This window comes from Muscardinus avellanarius (assembly GCF_963383645.1).
Source record: "Muscardinus avellanarius genome assembly, chromosome: 8".
NCBI classification, from domain to species: Eukaryota; Metazoa; Chordata; class Mammalia; order Rodentia; family Gliridae; genus Muscardinus; species Muscardinus avellanarius.
Genome location: NC_137794.1, coordinates 2,673,752 through 2,694,716, shown reverse-complemented (window position 1 = coordinate 2,694,716; position 20,965 = coordinate 2,673,752). Strand labels below are relative to the sequence as shown.

Genomic DNA, 20,965 nt, shown 5'->3' with positions numbered 1-20,965 from the left:
TAAAACAACAGCATTTCTTGGGGGGAAAAAGCCCAAGACTCTAAGGATTCTCTTCCTTTAGGGAAGGGCTCCAGATCAAAACTGCATGTGTGCACACACATTCAATTCAGTAATTATAAAAAGAAATAGATTATCTTGAGGGTAAGGGTCATGTTCCTTTACTAAAGGGTAAATGGGTTTGACACTTATCTTAGAACCCTATTTCCAACAGACCTGATTCTGCCCCTTTTGTGGGCAGAACTCTTTTTTTATTTCCTCTCCCCTTTTGTGGTACTAAGGATTAAACACAGGGTCCCACTCATGCTAGGCAGAAAGTAAACTTAAATACATAAGGTTTTGTGTGTGTGTGTTTGTGGCACTGGGGGTGGAACCCAGGGGCTTTTCTACCTCTGGGCTATACTCCCAGACCTCTTTTATACTTTATTAGAAAACAGGATCCACTAAGTTGCTGAGGGCCTCACTAAGTAGCTGAGGCTGGCTTCGAACCTCTGCAATTCTCCTGTCTCAGCCTCCCAAGCTCTAGGATTACAAGCGTGCGCTACCACACCACAAGTTGTTTTTTCTTTTTAAGTAAAAGGAAGAGTCATTGACAAAAAAACTTGGGAATCTTATTCTTTGTGCTAAAAGATATTTTTTGTTGGTGACAACCAAGGGTAAATGTCCAAATTTTTACCCATTGTCAACAAACCAAAATGTGAACAAAAGTAACTAAATTACACAATATTTTTTTTTTCTCGGTACTGAGGATGGAACGAACCCAGGGGCATTCATCCTCCGATCTATACCCCAGCCACATTTTTTAGTCCTTTTAATTTTTTTTTTTTTTTTTTTTTTTTTTGTGGGTCTGGGGATGGAACCCAGGGGCATTCAACCTCCAAGCTACACCTCCTGGCCTATTTTTTATCCTTTATTTTGAAATAGGACTGGGGGTGTAGCTTGAAGGTAGAATGCCCCTGGGTTCAATTTCCAGTACAAAAAAAGAGTTCTGGGGTACAGCTCACTGCACTGGGGTTCAGTTACCAGTACCACAAATAAAATAGGGCTGGGTCTGGAGCTCAGAGGTAGATTGCCCCTGAGTTGCAAAGAGCCTCACTAAGTAGCTGAGGCCGTCCGCGAACAGCGATCCTCCGGTCTCAGCCTCCTGAATGCTGGGATTACAAGCGTGCGCCACCACACCCGGCTAGTCCTTTTAATTTTGAAACAGGGTTTCATTGAGTTGTGAAGGGCCTTGCTAAGTAGCATGGAATGTCTAACACAATTAAGTGTTAAATACAATTTAGGCTCTATTACAAACACCTTAACATGATTACATTTACACATTTCATTATATTAAGAAAAATATTAGCTGCCTCACAGAATGACTTGCACAATTCTAAATAAATAAAACCTATAGCTTTTCATATTCTTCGTAAGCATATGCTATTTCTTCAACATGAAAAACTGAAAAATTAAGATTCCCAATTTTAATTTGTATTTATTTCAAACACCTGTATCTTCACGTGCACGTGTATTACAGTAATAAACATTTACTCTGAGTCCTTCATAAAGGAAGTAAAGAAACTGTCAACTCATTCCACTAAAGCAAACATGTTACGGCAGTCCTTCCAGGAGCCTGCCTTTTACTGAATGCTAAATTTAAACCTTGGGCTAGAAACCAAGAAAAACACACACAAAAATGAAAGAACCCCCAGAGGCTAGGCTTTTTATCACAGTATCTAATTAGTATTTTACACTCAATTAAAACTGTATCCTGTAACCACATTTGGTTTTGCCTTCAAACCAGGATGAGCAACATGGGGGCTAATGATAACACAATCACCAGGGCTCAAGTGGAGTTGGAAACTATGTAAGAAAATCTTAAACAAATTACATTAGGAAATCTACAAAGGATGTAAGGAGAGTGTTTATAACTAACAGTTCATACAGAAACTCAATAATAAAAGACAAAAAGCCTTATTAAGAAATGGGCAAAAAGCCAGGTGTAGTGACATATGCCTGTAATCCCAGTACTTAGGAGGCTGAGACAGGAGAATTGCAGGTTCGAGGACAGCTTCAGCAAATACTGAGACTTTCATCAACCTACCAAGACCCTGTTTCAAAACAAAAATAAAATAGGACTGGGGGGGGGGGGGTGTAGCTTGGAGGTAGAATGCCCCTGGGTTCAATTTCCAGTACAAAAAAAAGTTCTGGGGTTCACTGTACTGGGGTTCAGTTCCCAGTACCACAAATAAAATAGGGCTGGGTCTGGAGCTCAGAGGTAGATTGCCCCTGGATTCAATCCCAGTAACACACTCCCCCCCCCCTCTCTCTCTCTCTCACACACACACACACACACAAACACACACAGAGAAAAAAAAGAAAATAGACACATAAACTGACGAAAAAATGCTCAACAACCTAAGTCATGAGGAAGATGTAACTCAAAATGAGAACAAAATCCCCTGACCCTCAACAGAATGGCTACAATCAAAAGCACAAGTGGCTTGCACGGCTGTCATCCTAGTGCTTGGGAGGCTGAGACAGGAGGATCGAAGGTCCCCAGCCAACCTCAGCAATTTGGCGAGGCCCTCCAAAACTTAGTGAGACCCTGTTTCAAAATAAAAAAAATAAAACAGGTTGGGTGTGTAGCTCAGGGGTAGAACATCCCTGGGTTTAATCCTCAGTATGAGAGGGAGGGGGGAGAGAAATCCTTGCCAAAAGACAAGTGTTGGCGAGGATGTGGAGAGCTGGAGACTGGCCCCTCACACGCTGCCAGTAGTACGTAAAACCATGCAGCCCTGGAAAGCAGTGGCAGCTCGTCAAGAGTGACGTGGGGCCTGCAGTCCCACGCGGGGCTGTACCAAGAGCACCAACATGTCCACACAAAAACTTTGCAACTCAGTGAGACCCTGTTTCAAAATAAAGAATAAAAAATAGGACTGGGGATGTAGCTTGGAAATAGAATGGCCCTGGGTTCCATCCCTAGTACCCCCCCCAAAAAAAAAAGTGTGGGTTAGGCAAAAAAAATAATAATAAAAAAGTGTGGGTCAGGCATGGTGCTGCTGGCCAGAATCCCAGTACTTGGGATGCTCAGATAGAAGGATTGCAGGTTCAAGAACAGCCTCAGTGATTTAGTGAGAGCCTGTTCCAAAATAAAAAGTAGCCGCTGTAGTGGTACATGCTGTAATTCCAGTACTTAGGACACTGAGACAGGAGGATTGCAGGTTGAAGACCAGCCTCCACAATTTTGCAAGACTCCCATCAACCTAGCAAGACCCTGTTTCAGAAAAAGAGGGAGGAGCCGGGCTTGGTAGCATATGCCTATAATCCCAGTACTTGGGAGGCTAAAACAGGAGGATCTCCGGTTCAAGGCCAGCCTCAGCAATTACTGAGGATCTCTGCAACTTAGTGAGACCCTGTTTCAAAATAAAGAATAAAAGTAGGGCTGAGGTTGTAGCTCAGAGGTAAAATGCCTCTGAGTTCAATCCTTGGCACAAACAATAAAATAGGGCTGGGGGGGCAGCTAGAAGAATGTCCCTAGGTATCCCTAATACCAAACACACATAAATAAATAAATAAATAAATAAATAAATAAATAGTAAAAAGGGCTGGGGATGTAGAATGCCCAAGTTCAGCTTCCAATGCAAATTATATATATAGTAGCCAGGCTCAGTGGCGAAAGTCTGTTGTCCTAGTACTTGGGAGACTGAAAGAGAAAGAATGCAGGTTCAAGGCCAGCGCACAGTAAGTTAGTGAGACCCTATTTCAAAATATAAAAATAATATAGGGCTGGGTCATAGTAGAATGTTTCAGAGTTCAAGCCCCAGTACCATGAAGCAAAAATAAATAAATATGTATACTTGTTCTGAGAGCCACTTGAAAGCAAACAGAGCAATAAGTAAAATATTAGGTCAGATTGTTATCTTCACAAACTCAAATTAAATCCAAATTAATGTTTGGTTGCATTTCCCGTAATTTTCCACACTCTACCGAGCTGAGAATTTCACTGCTTAAAAACCAGGAGTGCTGGCCTCCAGCACTGCTTTTACTACTGGCTTCTTGAGGAATCTAACAGCTTGGAGAAACCCTAATCACTTCATAGAGCCCACACTTGTACAACAGGCTGACAGAAGATGTAGCCTGGACCACTGGGCCAACATATATAAAATTCAGTGAGAGAAAAATGAACACTCCGTGGAGATAAGCAGGCATCATTCAGAGGCTCTGTGGATGGTGAATAGCTGTCATTATTTTCCTTCCTACATGTAACTCTCCTTTCATTTTATTTTTCAAATCTCTTTGATAAATGAAGGCAGATGCGAGCTGAAACTCCCTGGGTTGTGCAATCTAAAACAGTAAATGAAAACAGACTAAACGAGGAAGTTTAAAACACACAGAGCCTCGCCCTACAACTTACATTTCTTTCCACTTTTCACTTCTACTCCTGTCATTTATTTCCATGTGGACTTTAGTGTCCTCACTAATTCACTGAAAATAACAATTCCCTGATCAAACAGCTCCAGAGAGATCCCCCTGGCATCCACACACACAGGCACAGGCACACAAATATTGTTCCTAACGTTCAAACTGCTTTTGCTTAATAGACCATTCCTTTCCTGGCAGCTTTTTAAACAGAGGACCTAACGGTGGGGCCCAAGTTGTCTTGGGCCCATTCATAATCAGAGTGGACAATCTGTTGCAATGGGTGTCCCCTGTCCTTATTTGGAAAGGATGCCATCGAGGGTATTAATCACTTTATAACTGTGGCACTTATAGTAGTATATACATATTACACTTTCAATACAATACTGAATTTGAATGGTTTGTGGCCTAACTGCTCCTACTACGCCAAGGGCGACTCTCGCCTTAGCTCAAGTTTGTTGGAGATATGGGCGCTCTCGAAGTTATATAATGTTATTCTCCATCCAACTTTCCCCAACTCTTAGAAAAAATTACTTTTAACCTCCCAGCCTCCACTCCTACTTTCTAACGCTCAGCAAACGTGCAGACTCTCCTTTGCCCTCGCGTATCGACGCTGTCCGCTAACTGAACCGGTACCCAAAAAAAGTACTGAAGGATGCAAACACCGCCTACGGGTAGTCCTGGAGACCAAGTTGGGGCTGGGTTGGGGAGGTGGGGGAGGCCCTGCTCCGCTCACCCAGGACGAGGAGTCGGGGAGACAAGGCCGGGCGACTCTACTCAACACCCGCAAGCGTCTCCATCCCTCCCTCTCCCAAGAGCGGCCACGAAGGGCAAAGGCGCAGGTCGTGGGGACCTACTGGGGGCTGCGAGGAAGGAGGAATAATGGCAGCCCCGTGGGCGGGCTGGGCGCACGGCAAGGCAAAGGTCCTGGAGCACTGCGCAGCGCCGAGGCTGCGGGGCCGGAAGGCGGGGCGGCCCCGCGGCCTCCGGGAGGCGTCCCGGCCAGGCCCGCGCGGCTGTCAGCCGGCCGCCCGCGGCTCCGAGCCCCCGGGGCCGGCCCCGCGCCGCCCGCACTCACCCGCGCCGTCTCCTCGGCCGAGCACTCCAGCAGGCTGCGGTCCAGGGCCTGCACCTCGGGCTCCAGCTCCGACGCCATCTTCGCTCCTCCCGCTCCTCCTCCCCAGCGCCGCCGCCCGAGGGCCGCAGCGCCGCCTCAGCCCCGCCGCCGCGCAGCCGCCCGGCCCCGGCGGGCGGTCCAGGCCGGCCCGGCGGCCGCGGAGGGAGCGCGCGGGCCCGAGGGCAGCGCGCGCCGAGGGAGCGATGGCGGACGCCCGCGCTCGCTCGCTCGCTCCCCTGCGGGCCCGGCGCCCGGGCGGCAGGTCACTGCCTCGCCCCTGACCCCGGGAAGGACACGGACAAGCCGGCCTGGCACCGCCGCTGGCCACTACCGCGTCCCACACCGGGAAGGGGGCAAAAACACCCAGCGGGAGGCGCAAGGCACTCTGGGTACTGTAGTTGTCCCGGGCCCGAGACGGAGGCGGCGCTTTATAGGGCGCGGCGCCCGGGGCATCCTGGGAGTTGTAGTCCATGCCCCCGCGGAGTCGGAGGAAAGAGCGGAAACGGGGCGGGGTTCTTCTGAACGGTGTGACTTCTGTTCGGAAAGAGAGCGAGGTAATGTGGGAACTGTAGTTTTATTCCCGCACTCCCGTTTGTTCGTTTTTGTACCTCCAGCAACAAGAACAGTGCCTGGCATGCGGTAGGCAAGCGCTCAGGTACTTGTCAGAGTCTCCCATATGGCGGGCCCGTGATACTTGTCAAATGAATGGATGCAAGCCGGGCGTGGTGGCGCACGCTTGTCATCCCAGCCTTGGGAGGCTGAGACCGGAGGATCGGGGGTAGCGGACAGCCTCAGCTACTTACTGAGGCCCTCTGCAACTCAGTGAGACCCAGTTTCAAAATAAAGAATAAAAACTAGGGCAGGGGGTGTAGCTCAGAGGTCGAATGCCCCTGGGTTCCATCCCCAGACCCGCAAAAAAAAAGAACTAGCCAGGCGTGGTGGCGCACGCTTGTAATCTCAGCGCTTGGAAGCCTGGGACAGGAGGATCCTACAGGTTCGAAGCCAGCCTCAGCTACTTAGTGCGCCTCTCAGCAACTTAGTGAGACCCTGTTTCTAGTAACATATAAAAATAGGTCTGGGAGTGTAGCCCAGAGGTGAAAGCCCTGCGTTCCATAAAAGACTGGGCTGGGTGAGACAGGAGGATCGCGCAGTTCAAAGCCAGCCTCAGCTACTGAGTGAGGCTCTCAGCAACTTAGTGAGACCCTGTTTCCAAATAAAGTATGAACTAGGTCTGGGAGTGTAGCCCGGAGGTAGGAAGCCCGTGGGTTCCATCCCCAGTACCAAATAGAAAGAATTAAAAAATAGGGCTGGGATGTAGTTCAGAGGTAGTATGCCCCTGGGGTTCCATCCCCAGTGCCATAAAAACAGAAAAAAGAAAAAAATGAATGTATGCATTACATCCTATCTCTGTGGTTCTAAGTTCTTGTTGTACATCAGAACTTTACCCTGGCCGGGCGTGGTGGCGCAGCTTGTAATCCCCGCACTTGGGAGGCAGAGACAGGAGGATCGCGCGGGTTCGAAGCCAGCCGCGAGCTCTGGCTTAAGAGACCCTGTTTCCAAATAAAAAAGTATAAAAAATAGGTCTGGGAAGTGTAGCCTGGAGGTTTCCTTCCAGGAAGGGTTTCCAGGAACCCCAGTACCACTAAAAACTTTATCCCTTACACTAGTAACCCAGGGGATTGTTACCAGGATTTTTGAAAGTTTTTTTGTTTGTTTTTGGTGTGTGTGTTACTGGGGATTGGACCCAGGGGACTTCTATCTCCTAGCTACACACCCAGTCCTATTTTTTATTCTCACCCCCCTTCCTTCAGTACTAGGGATTGAACCAGAGGCATTCTACCTCTGAACTATATCCCCAGCCCTATCTTTTTCTTTTTTGTTTCAAATATATATATATAGTGTGTGTGTGTGTGTGTGTGTGTGTGTGTGTGAGTGTGTGTGTGTTACTGGTGGTGGTGGAACCCCAGGGGCTTTTCTACCTGAGGGCTATACTCCCAGACCTAGTTTATACTTTATTTGGAAACAGGGTCTCACTAAGTTGCTGAGAGCCTCACTAGGTAGTTGAGGCTGGCTCTGAACCTGCACGATCCTCCCGTCTCACCCAGCCCTGTCTTTTATTCTTTAATTTGAAACAGGGACTCACCAGATCGTGGAGGGCCTCACAAATTGCTGAGGCTGGCCACGAACCTGTGATCCTCCTGTTTTTTGTGGTACTGGGAACGAAACCCAGAGGCTTTCTACCTCCGGGCTACACTCCCAGACCTATTTTTATATTTTATTTGGAAACAAGGTCTCACTAAGTTGCTGAGAGCCTCACTAAGTAGCTGAGGCTGGCTTTGGACCCGTGTGATCCTCCTGTCTCAGCCTCCCAAGCGCGGGGATTACAAGCGTGCACCACCACACCTGGCTGGAAAAGATTTAAGACATATCTTTCAATTTGGTGAGCAATTTAATTATGGCCACTTGTTCAAATTTATTACAAAAAATTCTACAAAGGAAAAGGAGGACATCCAGCTAATTTAAAGACTTACTCAAAATAGAGATATTTTATAGAAATAAATTATCAGAGTAGATGCAAAACAAAATTATGTTTGGTCGAGCCGAGCATGGTGGCGCACACTTGTAATCCCAGTACCTGAGAGGCCGAGTCAGGAGGATCGCAGGTTTGAAGCCGGGCTCCGCTAGTGAGGCTCTCAGCAACATAGTGAGACCCCGTTGCCAAATAAAATATAAAATAGGTTGGGAATGTAGCCCGGAGGTAGAAAGCCCCTGGGTTCCATCCCCAGTACCCCCCCACACACACACACATAATTATGTTTGGTTGAAGGTTATTAGACTCTTGACTGACAGCTGGGTGAATGGGCTTCTTAAAAGTTCTTCCAACTGGGCGTGGTGGCGCACGCTTGTCAACCCAGCATTTGGGAGGCTGAGACAGGAAGATCACGGTTTGCGGACAGCCTCAGCTACTTAGCGAGGCCCTTTGCAACTCAGTGAGACCCTTTCAAAATAAATAATTCAAAATAAATAATAGCCGGGCGTGGTGGCGCACGCTTGTAATCCCCGCGCTTGGGAGGCGGAGACAGGAGGATCACGCAGGTTCGAAGCCAGCCACCTGGCTTAAGAGACCCTGTTTTCAAATAAGTATAAAATAGGTGTCTGGGAGTGTAGCCCGGAGGTAGAAGGGCCTCCAGGAACCCCAGTACCACCAAAAAAAACTAAATAAATAAACAAACAAATAAATAAATCTTAGCCGGGTGTGGTGGCCCATGCTTGTAATCCCAGTGCTTGGGAGGCTGAGACAGGAGGATCACACAGGCTCGAAGCCAGCCTCAGCAACTTAGTGAGACCCTATTGTTTCCAAATAAAATATAAAATAGGTCTGGGAGTGTAGTTCAGAGGTAGAAAGCCTCTGGGTTCCATCTCCAGCACCACTAAATAATAAATAAATAAATGAATAAATAAATAAAAATAGATGAAGTGTTTTAGTTGTTGGTCTCCATGAGTGGTGGATATCTTTCTTCCTTTGTCTTTTGACTCGGATTCCCTTAGCCCATTTTCTGTGTTAGAGCTCCAGTTTCCTGGACATTATATCTTCTGTTTTATTTCTTGTTCACAATCATGTTTAGTGGTGCACACCCCTCAGTAGTTTCATAGGAAGAGTGCCTGGGAGGACAAGTTGTCCACACCTAAAAATGTCTTTTTTTATTTTTTTCAGTACTGGGGATGGAATCCAGGGGCATTCCGCCTCCGAACTACACCTCCGGTCCTATTTTTTATTCTTTATTTTGAAACAGGGTCTCACTGATTTGCAGAGGGCCTCACTATGTAGCTGAGCCTGTCGGCGAACTGCGAACCTCCCGTCTCAGCCTCCCAAAGGCGGGGATGACAAGCGTGCAGGACTTTTTAAAGTATTTCACTATTGGACATGATAATTGTTGGTTTGGGTTTGACTGATACATTTATTCCTCCTTTTTTTTTTTTTTTTGGTACTAGGGATTGAATCTGGTAAGTTCTACCACCAAGCCTCACTCCCAGCGCTATTTTATTTTTTTTGGGGGGGCGGTTTCCTGGAAACCCTTCTACCTCCGGGCTACACTCCCAGACCCACTTCCTATATTTTTATTTGGAAACAGGGTCTCTTAAGCCAGCAAGGCTGGCTTCAAACCTGCGCAATCCTCCTGTCTCCGCTTCCGAAGCCCAGGGATTACAAGCGTGTGCCACCCCGCCCGGCTTATTTTTTTATTTTTTATTTTTATATTTTTGAGGAACTGGGGATGGAACCCAGGGGCATTCCACCTTTGAGCTCCACACTCAGCTCTATTTTTTATTCTTTATTTTGAAATAGTCTCCCTGAGTTGCAAAGAGCCTCACTAAGTAGCTGAGGCTGTCCTTGAACTGCGACCCTCTTGTCTCAGCCTCCCAAATGCTGGGATTACAAGAGTGGGCCACCACGCCTGGCTCCAGGGTATTCTATTTTGAAAGGTTTGCTTAGGGCCTCACTAACTTACTATGGCTGGCCTCCAACCGGGATCCTCCTATGGCAGCCTCCCAAGGATTGAGGTGTCAGGCATGTGCCACCACACCCACTTTGCCTGGTATATTTATTTATATTTTATTTTATCTTATTTTATTCGTGCACGTGTGTATGTGTGTGTGTGTGTGCACACGTGCACGCGCGAGTGCATTACTGGCGGCTGATCCCAGGGGCATTCTACCTCTGAGCTATACCCCTACCCCTTTTTATTTTATGTTATTTTACTTTTTGTGTTTTGCTTTGAAACAGGACCTTACTAGGTTGCTTCAATTCTTGCTAAATTGCTGAGGCTGGTGGTGAACATGGATTTTCCTGCCTCGGCCTCCCAAGTACTGGGATCACAAGTGTGCGCCACCTCGCCTGGCTGGTTTACACGGTTGTTGAGAAGAACTCACAGGATCATGGTGGAATCGGCCCTCCGGTCACTCCGAATAGCTTCCCAGCTTCCCTCGCGGGGACTGGAACACAGGCCAGAAACCAGAAGGGAGCTGCGTGTGGTGGGGCTCACACAGTCCCACTGTGGAGGAGGAGGATGACAAAGCCATATTGCCGGCTGTTTCTTTTATTTTTTTAATCATGATATTTTATATTTCATCATATTTTGAATTTCAAATATCATAGAAATGCATCTTACAAAAACTGCAACATACAATATGGGTAAAAAGGATTGAAAAACATTGTTTTAGAGGAAAAAAAGAAGTCTTTCCACCTGCCATGTGACCCAGCTCATTTCTTGAAGCAGAAGAAATTAAACATTGCTAAGTGTTAGAGTGTACTTCGTGGGTCCACATGGACTGGGCACGTAAATATACTCTGGATATCAAACACTAGGTATGAAAGCAGAAAGGAATATAAAACATGATGTTTATCTTACTCCACATGGAAAGATGTTGTTTTGAAAGTATTAGCCGGGCATGGTGGCACATGCTGGTAATTCCAGCATTTGGAGGCTGAGACGGGAGGAATTTGGTTCAAGGACAGACTCAGCTACTTAGTGAGGCCCTTTGCAACTCAGTGAGACCGTTTCAAAATAAAAAAAAAGAATAGCCGGGCGTGGTGGCACACGCTTGTAATCCCAGTGCTTGGGAGGCTGAGACAGGTGGATCGCACAGGTTCGAAGCCAGCCTCAGCTACTGAGTGAGGCTCTCAGCAACTTAGTGAGACCCTGTTCCCAAATAAAGTATAAAACAGGTCTGGAAGTATAGCCTGGAGGTAGAAAGCCTCTGGGTTCCACCCCCAGTACCACCAAAACAAAACAAACAAAAAAATAAAAAAATTAAAAAAATAAAAATAAAAAAATAAAAAAAGAATAAAAAAATAGAGCTGGGGGTGTAGCTCGGAGGTAGAATCCCCCCTGGGTTCCATCCCCAGTACTGCAAAAATGAAAAAAAAAAAAAAAGAAAGTATTTGGGTGACCGGGCATGGTGGCACACGCTTGTAATCCTAGCATCTAGGAGGCTGAGACAGGAGGAGGATCATGGTTCCAGGACAGCCTCAGCTATTTAGTGAGACCCTTTGCAACTCAGTGAGACCCTGTTTCAAAATAAAGAATAAAAACTAGGGCTGGGCGTGGTGGCGCACGCTTGTAATCCTCATGCTTGGGAGACTGAGACAGGAGGATCGCGCAGGTTTGAAGCCAGCCTCAGCTACTTAGTGAGGCCCTCTGCAACTTAGTGAGACCCTGTTTCGAATTAAAGAATAAGAAAAGAAGGGCTGGAGTGTAGCTCGAAAGCAGAATGTCCCTGGGTTCCATCCCCAGTACCAAAAAATTGTGGGAGTGGCTGGGAGTATAAGGTGCAGCTCAGAGGTAGAATGCCCCTGGATTCAATCTGTAGTTCCACCACCAGAAAGAGGAGGAGGAGGAGGAGGAGGAGGAGGAGGAGGGGAGGAAGAGGAAGAGGAGGAGGAGGAGGAGGAGGAGAAGGAGGAGAGAAGGAGGAGGAGGAGGAGGAGGAGGAGGAGGAGGAGAGAAGGAGGAAGAGGAGGAGGAGGAGGAGGAGGAGGAGGAGGAGGAGGAGGAGGAGGAGGAGGAGGAGGAGGAGGAGGTAAAGGGGTTTCTGGGTTTCTGGGCATGGTGAGACATGCTTATGACCCCACTACTTGGGAAGCAGACCCACAGGAAGACTGTTTTAAAAAAATTAAGGGCTAGTAGCCAAGAGGTAAAATGACCCTGAGTTCAATCCCTAGTACAAAAAGAAAAAAAGATAAAGAGGTTGTATTATTTGTGTTTTGTGAGTGAAGCTGAAGGAACCAAGTTATCCTGTACCAGGGTTAGAGGTTAGGGCGGTTCTCTAACCGGGCTTAAGGCCGCCAATGCAGCCTCGTGGCCGCGAGGGGGCGCAGTAACCGCTTGAGAGAGAACCGGGCTGAAGTCGGGAGCAATCGCTGCACCTGGATTTGTCGGTGCTGTCGTCCTAGTGGACAAAGAAACAGCGGGCATTGGCTGCTTTTTAGGGTTAAACCTTGTGAGCTTCTAGCAGAGGCCTCGACATTGCCCCCAGAAATAAAAATGATACCGTCTTCCTGGAGAATGTAACGGCATTAGAGAACACATTTTTTATTTTTATTTTTTTTTTTGCGGTACTGGGGATGGAACCCAGGGGCATTCTACTTCTGATCGACACCCCCCGCCCTATTTTTTATCCTTTATTTTGAAACTGGGTCTCACTGAGTTGCAAAAGGCCCCACTAAGTAGCTGAGGCTGTCCACGAACCGCCATCCTCCGGTCTCAGCGTCCTGAATGCTGGGATGACAAGCGTGCGCCACCACGCCTGGCTACAAAACACTTCTTGAGCACCCACTTGCCGTCAAAAGCAGGCTTCAAAAGCAGGCTTCGCGATCTTGCCCTGGGGCTACCAGGATGGTTTCTATTTTCAGATGAGAGACAAAGGCTGGAAGCCAGGCATGGTGGCGCACACTTGTAATCCCAGCATTCGGAGGCTGAGACCTGAGGATGGTGGTTCGTGGACAGCCTCAGCTACTTAGCGAGGCCCTCTGCAACTCAGTGACACCCGGTTTCAAAATAAAGAATAAAAAAAAAAAATAGTGCAGGGGGGTAGCTCGGAGGTTGAATGCCCCTGGGTTCCATCCCCAGACCCGCAAAAAAATAAAATTAAATTTAAAAAAATAATAAAATAAAATAAACAACCCACAGCCGGGCGTGGGGCGCACGCTTATAATCCCTGCACTTGGGAGGCTGAGACAGGAGGCTCACACAGGTTCAAAGCCAGCCTCAGCAACTTAGTGAGACCCTGTTTCCAAATAAAATATAAAATAGGTCTGGGAGTATAGCCCGGAGGTAGAAAAGCCCCTGGGTTCCACCCCCAGTACCACCAAAAAAAGGAAAAAAAATAAACACCCACAAAACTCCAACCTTGCCTTAACTTCCTAAAACATTTCAAAGACAAATGCAGATGACCTAGTTTGTCATTCTCATTAGAGTGAGAGAAATTACCCCATACTCTGCATTGATTGCCACTGAGATGGGTTAGAACTGCCTAATACGCTAGGCATGGGGGCACGCTTGTCATCCCAGCACTCGGGAGGCGGAAACAGGAGGATCATGATTCGAGGACAGCCTCAGCTACTTAGCGAGGCCCTCTGCAACTCAGTGAGACCCTGTTTCAAAATAAAGAATAAAAAATATGGCTGGCGGCGTAGCTCGGAGGTAGAGCGCCACTGGATTCCATCCCCAGTACCAAAAAAAAAAAACAAAAAAAAAACTCTATACTAGAGAAATTCAGAACTTCTGGGTCAGAAATGATGAATGTAAGAATAAAATGCTCCCGTTAATTTCACAATGGAGATTTATTTGTTCATTTTGGTGCTGGGGATTAAACCCAGGGGCATTCTACTTCTGACTATAACCCTAGCCCTATTTTATTTTTTTATTTTCAAACAGGTTCTCATGAAGTTGCAGTGGGCCTCACTAAGTTGCCGAGGCTGGCCACAAACCCGAGATTCTCTTGTCTCCGCCTCCCAAGTATCGGGATTATTGACAAGCACCACTGCATCCAGAAAGATTTTAAAGTAAGCAATTAGCCGGCTGTAGTGTGACCAAGTTTGTCATCCCCGCGCTTGGGAGGCGGAGACAGGAGGATCACAGGTTCGAAGCCAGCCTCAGCTGGTTTAAGAGACCCTGTTTCCAAATAAAATATATAAAATAGGTCTGGGAGTGTAGCCCCGACGTAGAAAGATCCCATCCCCAGTACCACTAAAAAAAACATGGGGCTGAGGATGTAGCTCTGTGGTGAATGCCCCTAGGTTTCAATCCCCAGTACTGCAAAAATAAATAAATAAATAAATAAATAAACAAACAAACAAATAAATAAAACATAAAGAAAGCTGAGACAGGAGAGTCGCTGGTTAGAGGCCACTTTGCCATAACTTAATGAGACTGTTTCAAATAAATAAATAAATAAATGGACTGGGGTGTGTATCTCAGAAAGAGAATGCCCCCTGGCTCAATTCCCACCCCCATCGCATATCAAAATACAACGATATCAAGTGCGAGCCAGTCCACATTTCAGAGCTGCATTCCTCAGCTAGTTCAGAAGCTGTGTCCTTCACATGTAAAAGAGCAAAACCCAGACCTCCCAATGACTTAAACCGGGAGAGGCCGGGAGAATTCAGAGGAGGGCGGGCCAGGGTGCACCTGCCTGTAATCCCAGCACTTGGGACAGCCTCAGCTACTTAGTGAGGCCCTTGCAACTCAGTGAGACCCGGTTTTGAAATTAAAAAATTAAATTAAATTAAAAAATAGGGCTGGAGGTGTAGCTCAGAAGTAGAATGCCCCCAGGTTCCATTCCCAGTACCGCAAAATAAATAAATAAATAAATAAATAAATAAATAAATAAATAAATAAAAATAGGGTCGGGGGTTGTATTTTGGAGGTAGAATTCTCCTAGGCTCAACCCCTAGAATAGCAATAAATAAAATAAATAAATAAATAAATAAATAAATAAATAAATTACAGTTGCTGAGGCTGTTCTTGAACTTGGGATCCTTCTGTCTCAGCCTCCCAAGTCCTGGGCCTACGGGCTTGTGTAGGCCACCATAACTGCGGCGCTAGAGGTGCTGATGACTGTAGGGGTAAGGATGGGGCTTTCCAGCCGGGCGTGGTGGCGCAAGCTTGTAATCCTAGCATTTGGGAGGCTGAGACCGAGGATCGCTGTTTGTGGACAGCCTCAGCTACTAAGTGAGGCCCTCTGCAACTCAGTGAGACTCGGTTTCAAATTAAAAATAATAATTAAAAAAAAAATAGGGCAGAGGGTGTAGCTCGGAGGTCGAATGCCCCTGGGTTCCATCCCCAGACCCGCAAAAAAAAAAAAAAAAAAAATGGGGCTTTCCATCTCTTGTTTGGAAGGATCGGTGCCCCAAGGCTCCAGAGCAGGGGCCTCCCAACCCTAGCCCCTCGAGTTGCCTTTGACCATCTCGGAGTGAGCACCCGGCTCCATCACACCGCCAGGGCGCCGTTTCTGGATTCTGTAGGTAACCAGCCCGAGACAGCTCCTGCCTTCCGCCTCCCACCCTGAAGCCACCAAGCAAAGGAACCCGGGGTCCTCGGGGACTGGGGGGCATGCGGGTGAGTCAGCCGGCCGCCGGCCAGCAGCCCAGCAGCCCAGCAGCTCAGGGCACGTGGCCTGAGTGGGCTTGCAGTGTCAGCCTCGCGGCTGTGTCTACCTGCCCCAGGTGCGGGCGAAGAGCTTGGCAGACCTTGAAGACTCATTTCGCTCTGTGCAAGGAAGGGGAAGCGAAACAGACGAGCCCCCGGCGGCTTCAGAGTTGGGGTGCTTTGGGCTCCGTCCCCAGCCTCGCTGGTCTCCGCCCTGGGGTGTCTGCGCTGAGAGAAGAGTGAGTCATCTGGCCACCTCGCTCCAGATTTAATCCCTTAATGTAAAAGAGAATTAGGCAAGAGGATTAAGCGAGATTAAACAAGATTCATTACCGAATTATTAAAAAATTAAGCTCTGGCTTAAAATAACCCAAGAGGGGCTGAGTACAGAAATGTCTCAAGTTGAGACACACGAAGGCCTGTTCGCGCACCGGGATGTCACCTTCTTCTTGATAAAACCAATAGGTGACCATCGCCCGAGAGGCACCCTGGCTGCCTGTTGGTGAGGAGGGGAGAGTGTGGCCTGGCTGGCGACTGCGGTCACCTCCTCCTCGGTCCCAGCACCGGCTCTGGCTGCTCGGGTGACTCAGCGTTTCCAGGGCGACACCCTGACTCAGCGGCAAGTCCCTCCGGGCTCGCGGGGTGGGGCGCCAAACAGGAGGAAAGTTCCCTTCTTCCTTTCTAAGGACCAGGGGACCTCCAAGGTCACCTTCTCCAGCTCTCACAGTCTCTTGTCTTCATGGGGGATAATGGGGAAGGAAGATCCAGAGGGAGTTCTGGAAAAAAGTAAAATTAATTACATGGCTTTCTGCTGATGTTGGGTTTAGAATTTTATTTTATTTTATTTTTTGGTGGTACTGGGGGTGGAAACAGGAGCTTTCTACCTCGGGGCTATACTCCCAGACCTATTTTATACTTTATTTGGAAACAGGATCTCACTAAGTAGCTGAGGCTGGCTTAGAACCTGTGCGATCCTCCTGTCTCAGCCTCCCAAGCGCGGGGATTACAAGTGTGCACCACCACACCCGGCTTTTATTTTCTTTTGTGTGGTTCTGGGAAATGAACCCAGGGGCATTCTATCTCTGAGCTATACTCCCAGCCCACTTTTTTATTCTTTATTTTGAAAAGGTCTCATTAAGTTACCGAGGGCCTCACTAAGTCGCAGTGGCAAACCTGTGATTCTAGTCCCAGCCTCCCAAGTACCGGGATGACGACCCACCTGCCTGCTGCTGCTACGGGCTTTTCTGCTTTAATAACTTCCTTCCTCTGGCCCGGAGGACACCACACTCCTCTGGTTTTCTTTCTGTATTTCTGGTTCCTCTTCAGCTCCTTATCTTTGGTGAAGTCCCGGGGCTCAGGCCTGGCGCCTCTGAACCACTTCCCAAGCGATATCTCACTCTTTTCAACTTCAAATACCGTGGATATGTGGAATGTGGGTAACCTCCACATTCATCTCCAGCCCAGACCTCTTCCCTAAATTCATGACCTATGGACCCAGCCAGCCAAACACTTCTTTGGAGGTTTTTGGTACTGGGGTTCCTGGAAACCCTTCTACCTCCGGGCTACACTCCCAGACCTATTTTATATTTTTTTCCGGGCTACACTCCCAGACCTATTTTATATTTTTTTCATTTGGAAACAGGGTCTCTTAAGCCAGTGAGGCTGGCTTCAAACCTGCACGATCCTCCTGTTTCCACCTCCCAAGCACCGGGATTACAAACTTGTGCCACCATGCCCAGCGATTCTTCTTTGGAAGTTTAAAACTGGGCTCCTACTTTTCATTCTGAAATCCTACAGTTCTTATCTCCTTCAAGGGTAACTATTATTACCGCCTGTTTTATGTTTTGTTTTTGAAACAAGGTCACGCTATGTTGTAAGTTTGACGCATCTGGATTATGCCTGGCTACAGATGTGTATCCTAAAAAACTTGGAGCCAGGCTGGGTGTGCTGGCACACATGTGCAATCCCGGTTTTGGGAGGCTGAGACAGGGGAATCACTGGTTTGAAGCCAGCCTCAGCAACTAAGTGAGATCCTGTTTCAAATTTAAAAATTAGCCGGGCGTGGTGGCGCAGGCTTGTAATCCCTGCGCTTGGGAGGCGGAGACAGAAGGATCGCACAGGTTCGAAGCCAGCCGCGCTGGCGTAAGAGACCCTGTTTCAAAAATATAAAATAGGTCTGGGAGTGTAGCCCGGAGGTAGAAGGGCTTCCAGGAACCCCAGTACCACCGAAAAAAAAAAAATTAAATTTAAATTTAAATAAAAGGGCTGAAGGTTGTTATGGTGAAATATGTTACGGTGGGGGAAATATGGTTGTGGGGAAACTGTCCCTGGGGACCCCTGTTAGGGTCCCAGACACAATTTCCCTCAAACCACAACAAAACCCAAAACAACCAAAAACAGAAAAACAGAAAAACCGCGGGGGTTCTTGTCCTGAGCTAAGGGTAAAAACACATTAGCCCGGACTCTTGCTGAAAATGTAAAGTTTATTATAAAGGTAGAAATACAGAAGATAGTTACAGCCCCATGCTACAATGGCATGGGAGGGGGGGTTCAAATGAATGCCCCACCTAAGATACAGCAGGTGGACTGGACTTTTTAAACCCATGACCTCCATCTTGTTTACATAATTCTGATTTAGTAATCTTCCCCATAAGGTTCCTCCCCCAGCAAGGTGTGGCCAGGTGTCTCCTTTCAGGAAGGTCCCCCTCCTCCCATCCTAGCTAGATCGTTTAGATCTGTCTTTTAGAAAGAGGAAGCCCTAGCTCCGCTCTCCTATTGACTTGTTAATTACTTTTATCTAAGTCAATTTACATTGGAATAGTTGCCTGCTTTTAGGCAGAAACCAAGTCCTTGCATAGATGTTTGAAATATAATGGTCAGAGCTTTCTCAAATCTTCCTGGGCCATTCCCAATGCTGGCAGAAAGGCACGCTCAGGTTCCCTTTTAGGGTGATGGAAATGTTCTGGAACTAAATATCAATGATGGCCCTGTTATGCTGTGAATAGGCTCACTGCTGGGAATGGTAACACTTATGTTATATGCATTTTACCACAATAAAAAATTATTTGTATAGACCTTGTTTCAAAATAAAGAATAAAAAATAGGGCTAGGGGTTTAACTTGGAGGTAGAGTGCCCCTGAGTTCTATCCCTGGTACCTCAAATAAATTATTCCTATGAGAAACTTCCTGAAACAGTCCTTACCTGATATGTGAGTTCTATTTGTTTTATAATTCTATTAGGAAACATCAAAACATGTCTGCTACTTTAAAATCTGTTTTAAGGAGGGGGAGGAGTAATTCATTGACTGGGAATAGCCATTATCCAGCTGCAAATTCCATTCTTAAATGTTTCATAGAGAACTGTTTGCAAATAGCAGCCTCTTTACTTTCTTTGTGTTGAAACAAAATATAAAAATTATAAGATCAATCACTGATATTTTAAGCAATAATTCAAGAATTCTCCCACACTTATTTTATACTTTATTTGGAAACAGGGTCTCACTAAGTTGCTGAGAACCTCAATAAGTATCTGAGGCTGGGTTTGAACCCGTGTGATCCTCCTGTCTCAGCCTCCCAAGTACTGAAATTACAAGTCTGTGGCACCATATCCAGCTAACTTTTTCTTTCTTTCTTTTTTTTTTTTTTTTTTTGTGTGTGTGTGTGGTACTGGGGATGGAACCCAGGGCCTTTTCTACCTCCGGGCTATACTCCCAGACCTATTTTATACTTTATTTGGAAACAAAGTCTTACAAAGTTGCTGAGAGCCTCACTAAGTAGTTGAGGCTGGCTTCAAACCTGTGTAATCCTCCTGTCTCAGCCTCCCAAGCGCTGGGACCACAGAGGTGCGCCACCACGCTAGGCTAACTCATAGTATTTTCAAATGCTACTTTGGCCAGGCGTGGTATCCTGTAGAGACAATGCTGCTATCCAAGGTTGCAGGTGAACTTGAATTTGGAGGTATTATTCAACCCAGGACTCTTGAGTAGGAGCAGCTGGCAGTTCTGCCCTCCCCACTTCCTGGTTTGTACCATGCAGTGGTTAGCGGGGTCTCTGCTCTCAACGCAGAAGAAAGCCTTCAGTCTTAGGTGGCTGCAGATACCCAGGAGGAGCAGAGGGCCCTGTCTGCACCTTCCTCCCTCCAGCAGCAGGGAGCAGACTGCAATAAACAACTCCATAGTCCGCTCAGCATTCCTGCATCCATAGTCTAAAGGATTGACCATGTAACTCAGAGGAAAGAAAACACATTTTCTTATGATTTCCTTCAATCCACGTGAGGCCGGGGGCACGGCTCCGAGGACATGGCAGCAGGAGGCAGAGAGAGGGAGGACACCTGGCCTGCGCTCTTCACATCATGGAGGCCAGAAGCAAGAGCCAGCAGGGAGCAGGAACCATTCATAATCCCCAAGGCTGCACCCCAGGACTCACCCCCTCCAGCCACCACCCAGACAGATCTTTAGGATGGGTTTAACCAATCCTGGGATCACAGCCCTCAAAATTCAATTACATAAACTCCAAGCACAGGTAAAATGCCCCTGGGTTCCATCCCCAGACCTGCAAAAATAAAAATAAATAAATAAATGAACTCTAAACACTACTGAGCTCTTCAAAGGCCATTTTATAGCAAATCATAACACGGCACCAGTGAATCTCAAAGGAAAGATGTGCACGGAGCCAGGGAGAACTAACACATCATAAAAGAGATGGACAGAATAGAAGTAAAGATGACTAGGAAACAGCCGGGTGTGGTGGCACACGCTTGTAATCCCCGTGCTTGGGAGGCGGAGACAGTTGGGAGGCGGAGACAGGAGGATCGCACAGGTTCGAAGCCAGCCTCGTCTACTTAGTGAGGCTCTCAGCAACTTAGTGAGACCCTGTTTCAAAATAAAATATAAAAAATAGGTCTGGGTGTGTAGCCCAGAGGTAGCAGGCCCCTCGGTTCCATCCAAAAAAAGAAAGACAAATATGACAATTTTTGTGTTTTGTGGTACTGGGGGAGACTGGGCTATACTCCCAAACCCAATATATGTGTGTGTGTGTGTGTGTGTGTGTGTGTGTGTGTGTGTAATATTTATTTATTTTATTTATTTATTTTTTTTGGCGGTACTGGGGGTGGAACCCAGAGGCTTTCTACCTCCGGGGCTATACTCCCAGATTTTTTTTATATTTTATTTGGAAACAGGGTCTCACTAAGTTGCTGAAAGCTTCACTAAGTAGCTGAGGCTGGCTTCGAACCTGTGTGATCCTCCTGTCTCAGCCTTTAGCCACCACGCCCGGCTATATATATATATTTACATATATA

General features: G+C 47.1%; 1 protein-coding gene across 5 annotated transcripts in view; it reads right to left on the bottom strand.

The window, feature by feature from the left end:
- UBR2 (ubiquitin protein ligase E3 component n-recognin 2) overlaps window positions 1–5,557 on the bottom strand; it is a gene marked incomplete at both ends in the record, with an annotated part of 117,362 nt that extends 111,805 nt beyond the window's left edge. For all 5 annotated transcript variants that reach the window (XM_080699687.1, XM_080699688.1, XM_080699685.1 and 2 more), the window contains one exon: window positions 5,480–5,557. In XM_080699687.1, the coding sequence (XP_080555813.1) occupies window positions 5,480–5,557 (78 nt within the window). The remainder of the gene's footprint in view (window positions 1–5,479) is intronic.
- Window positions 5,558–20,965: the final 15,408 nt, after the last annotated feature.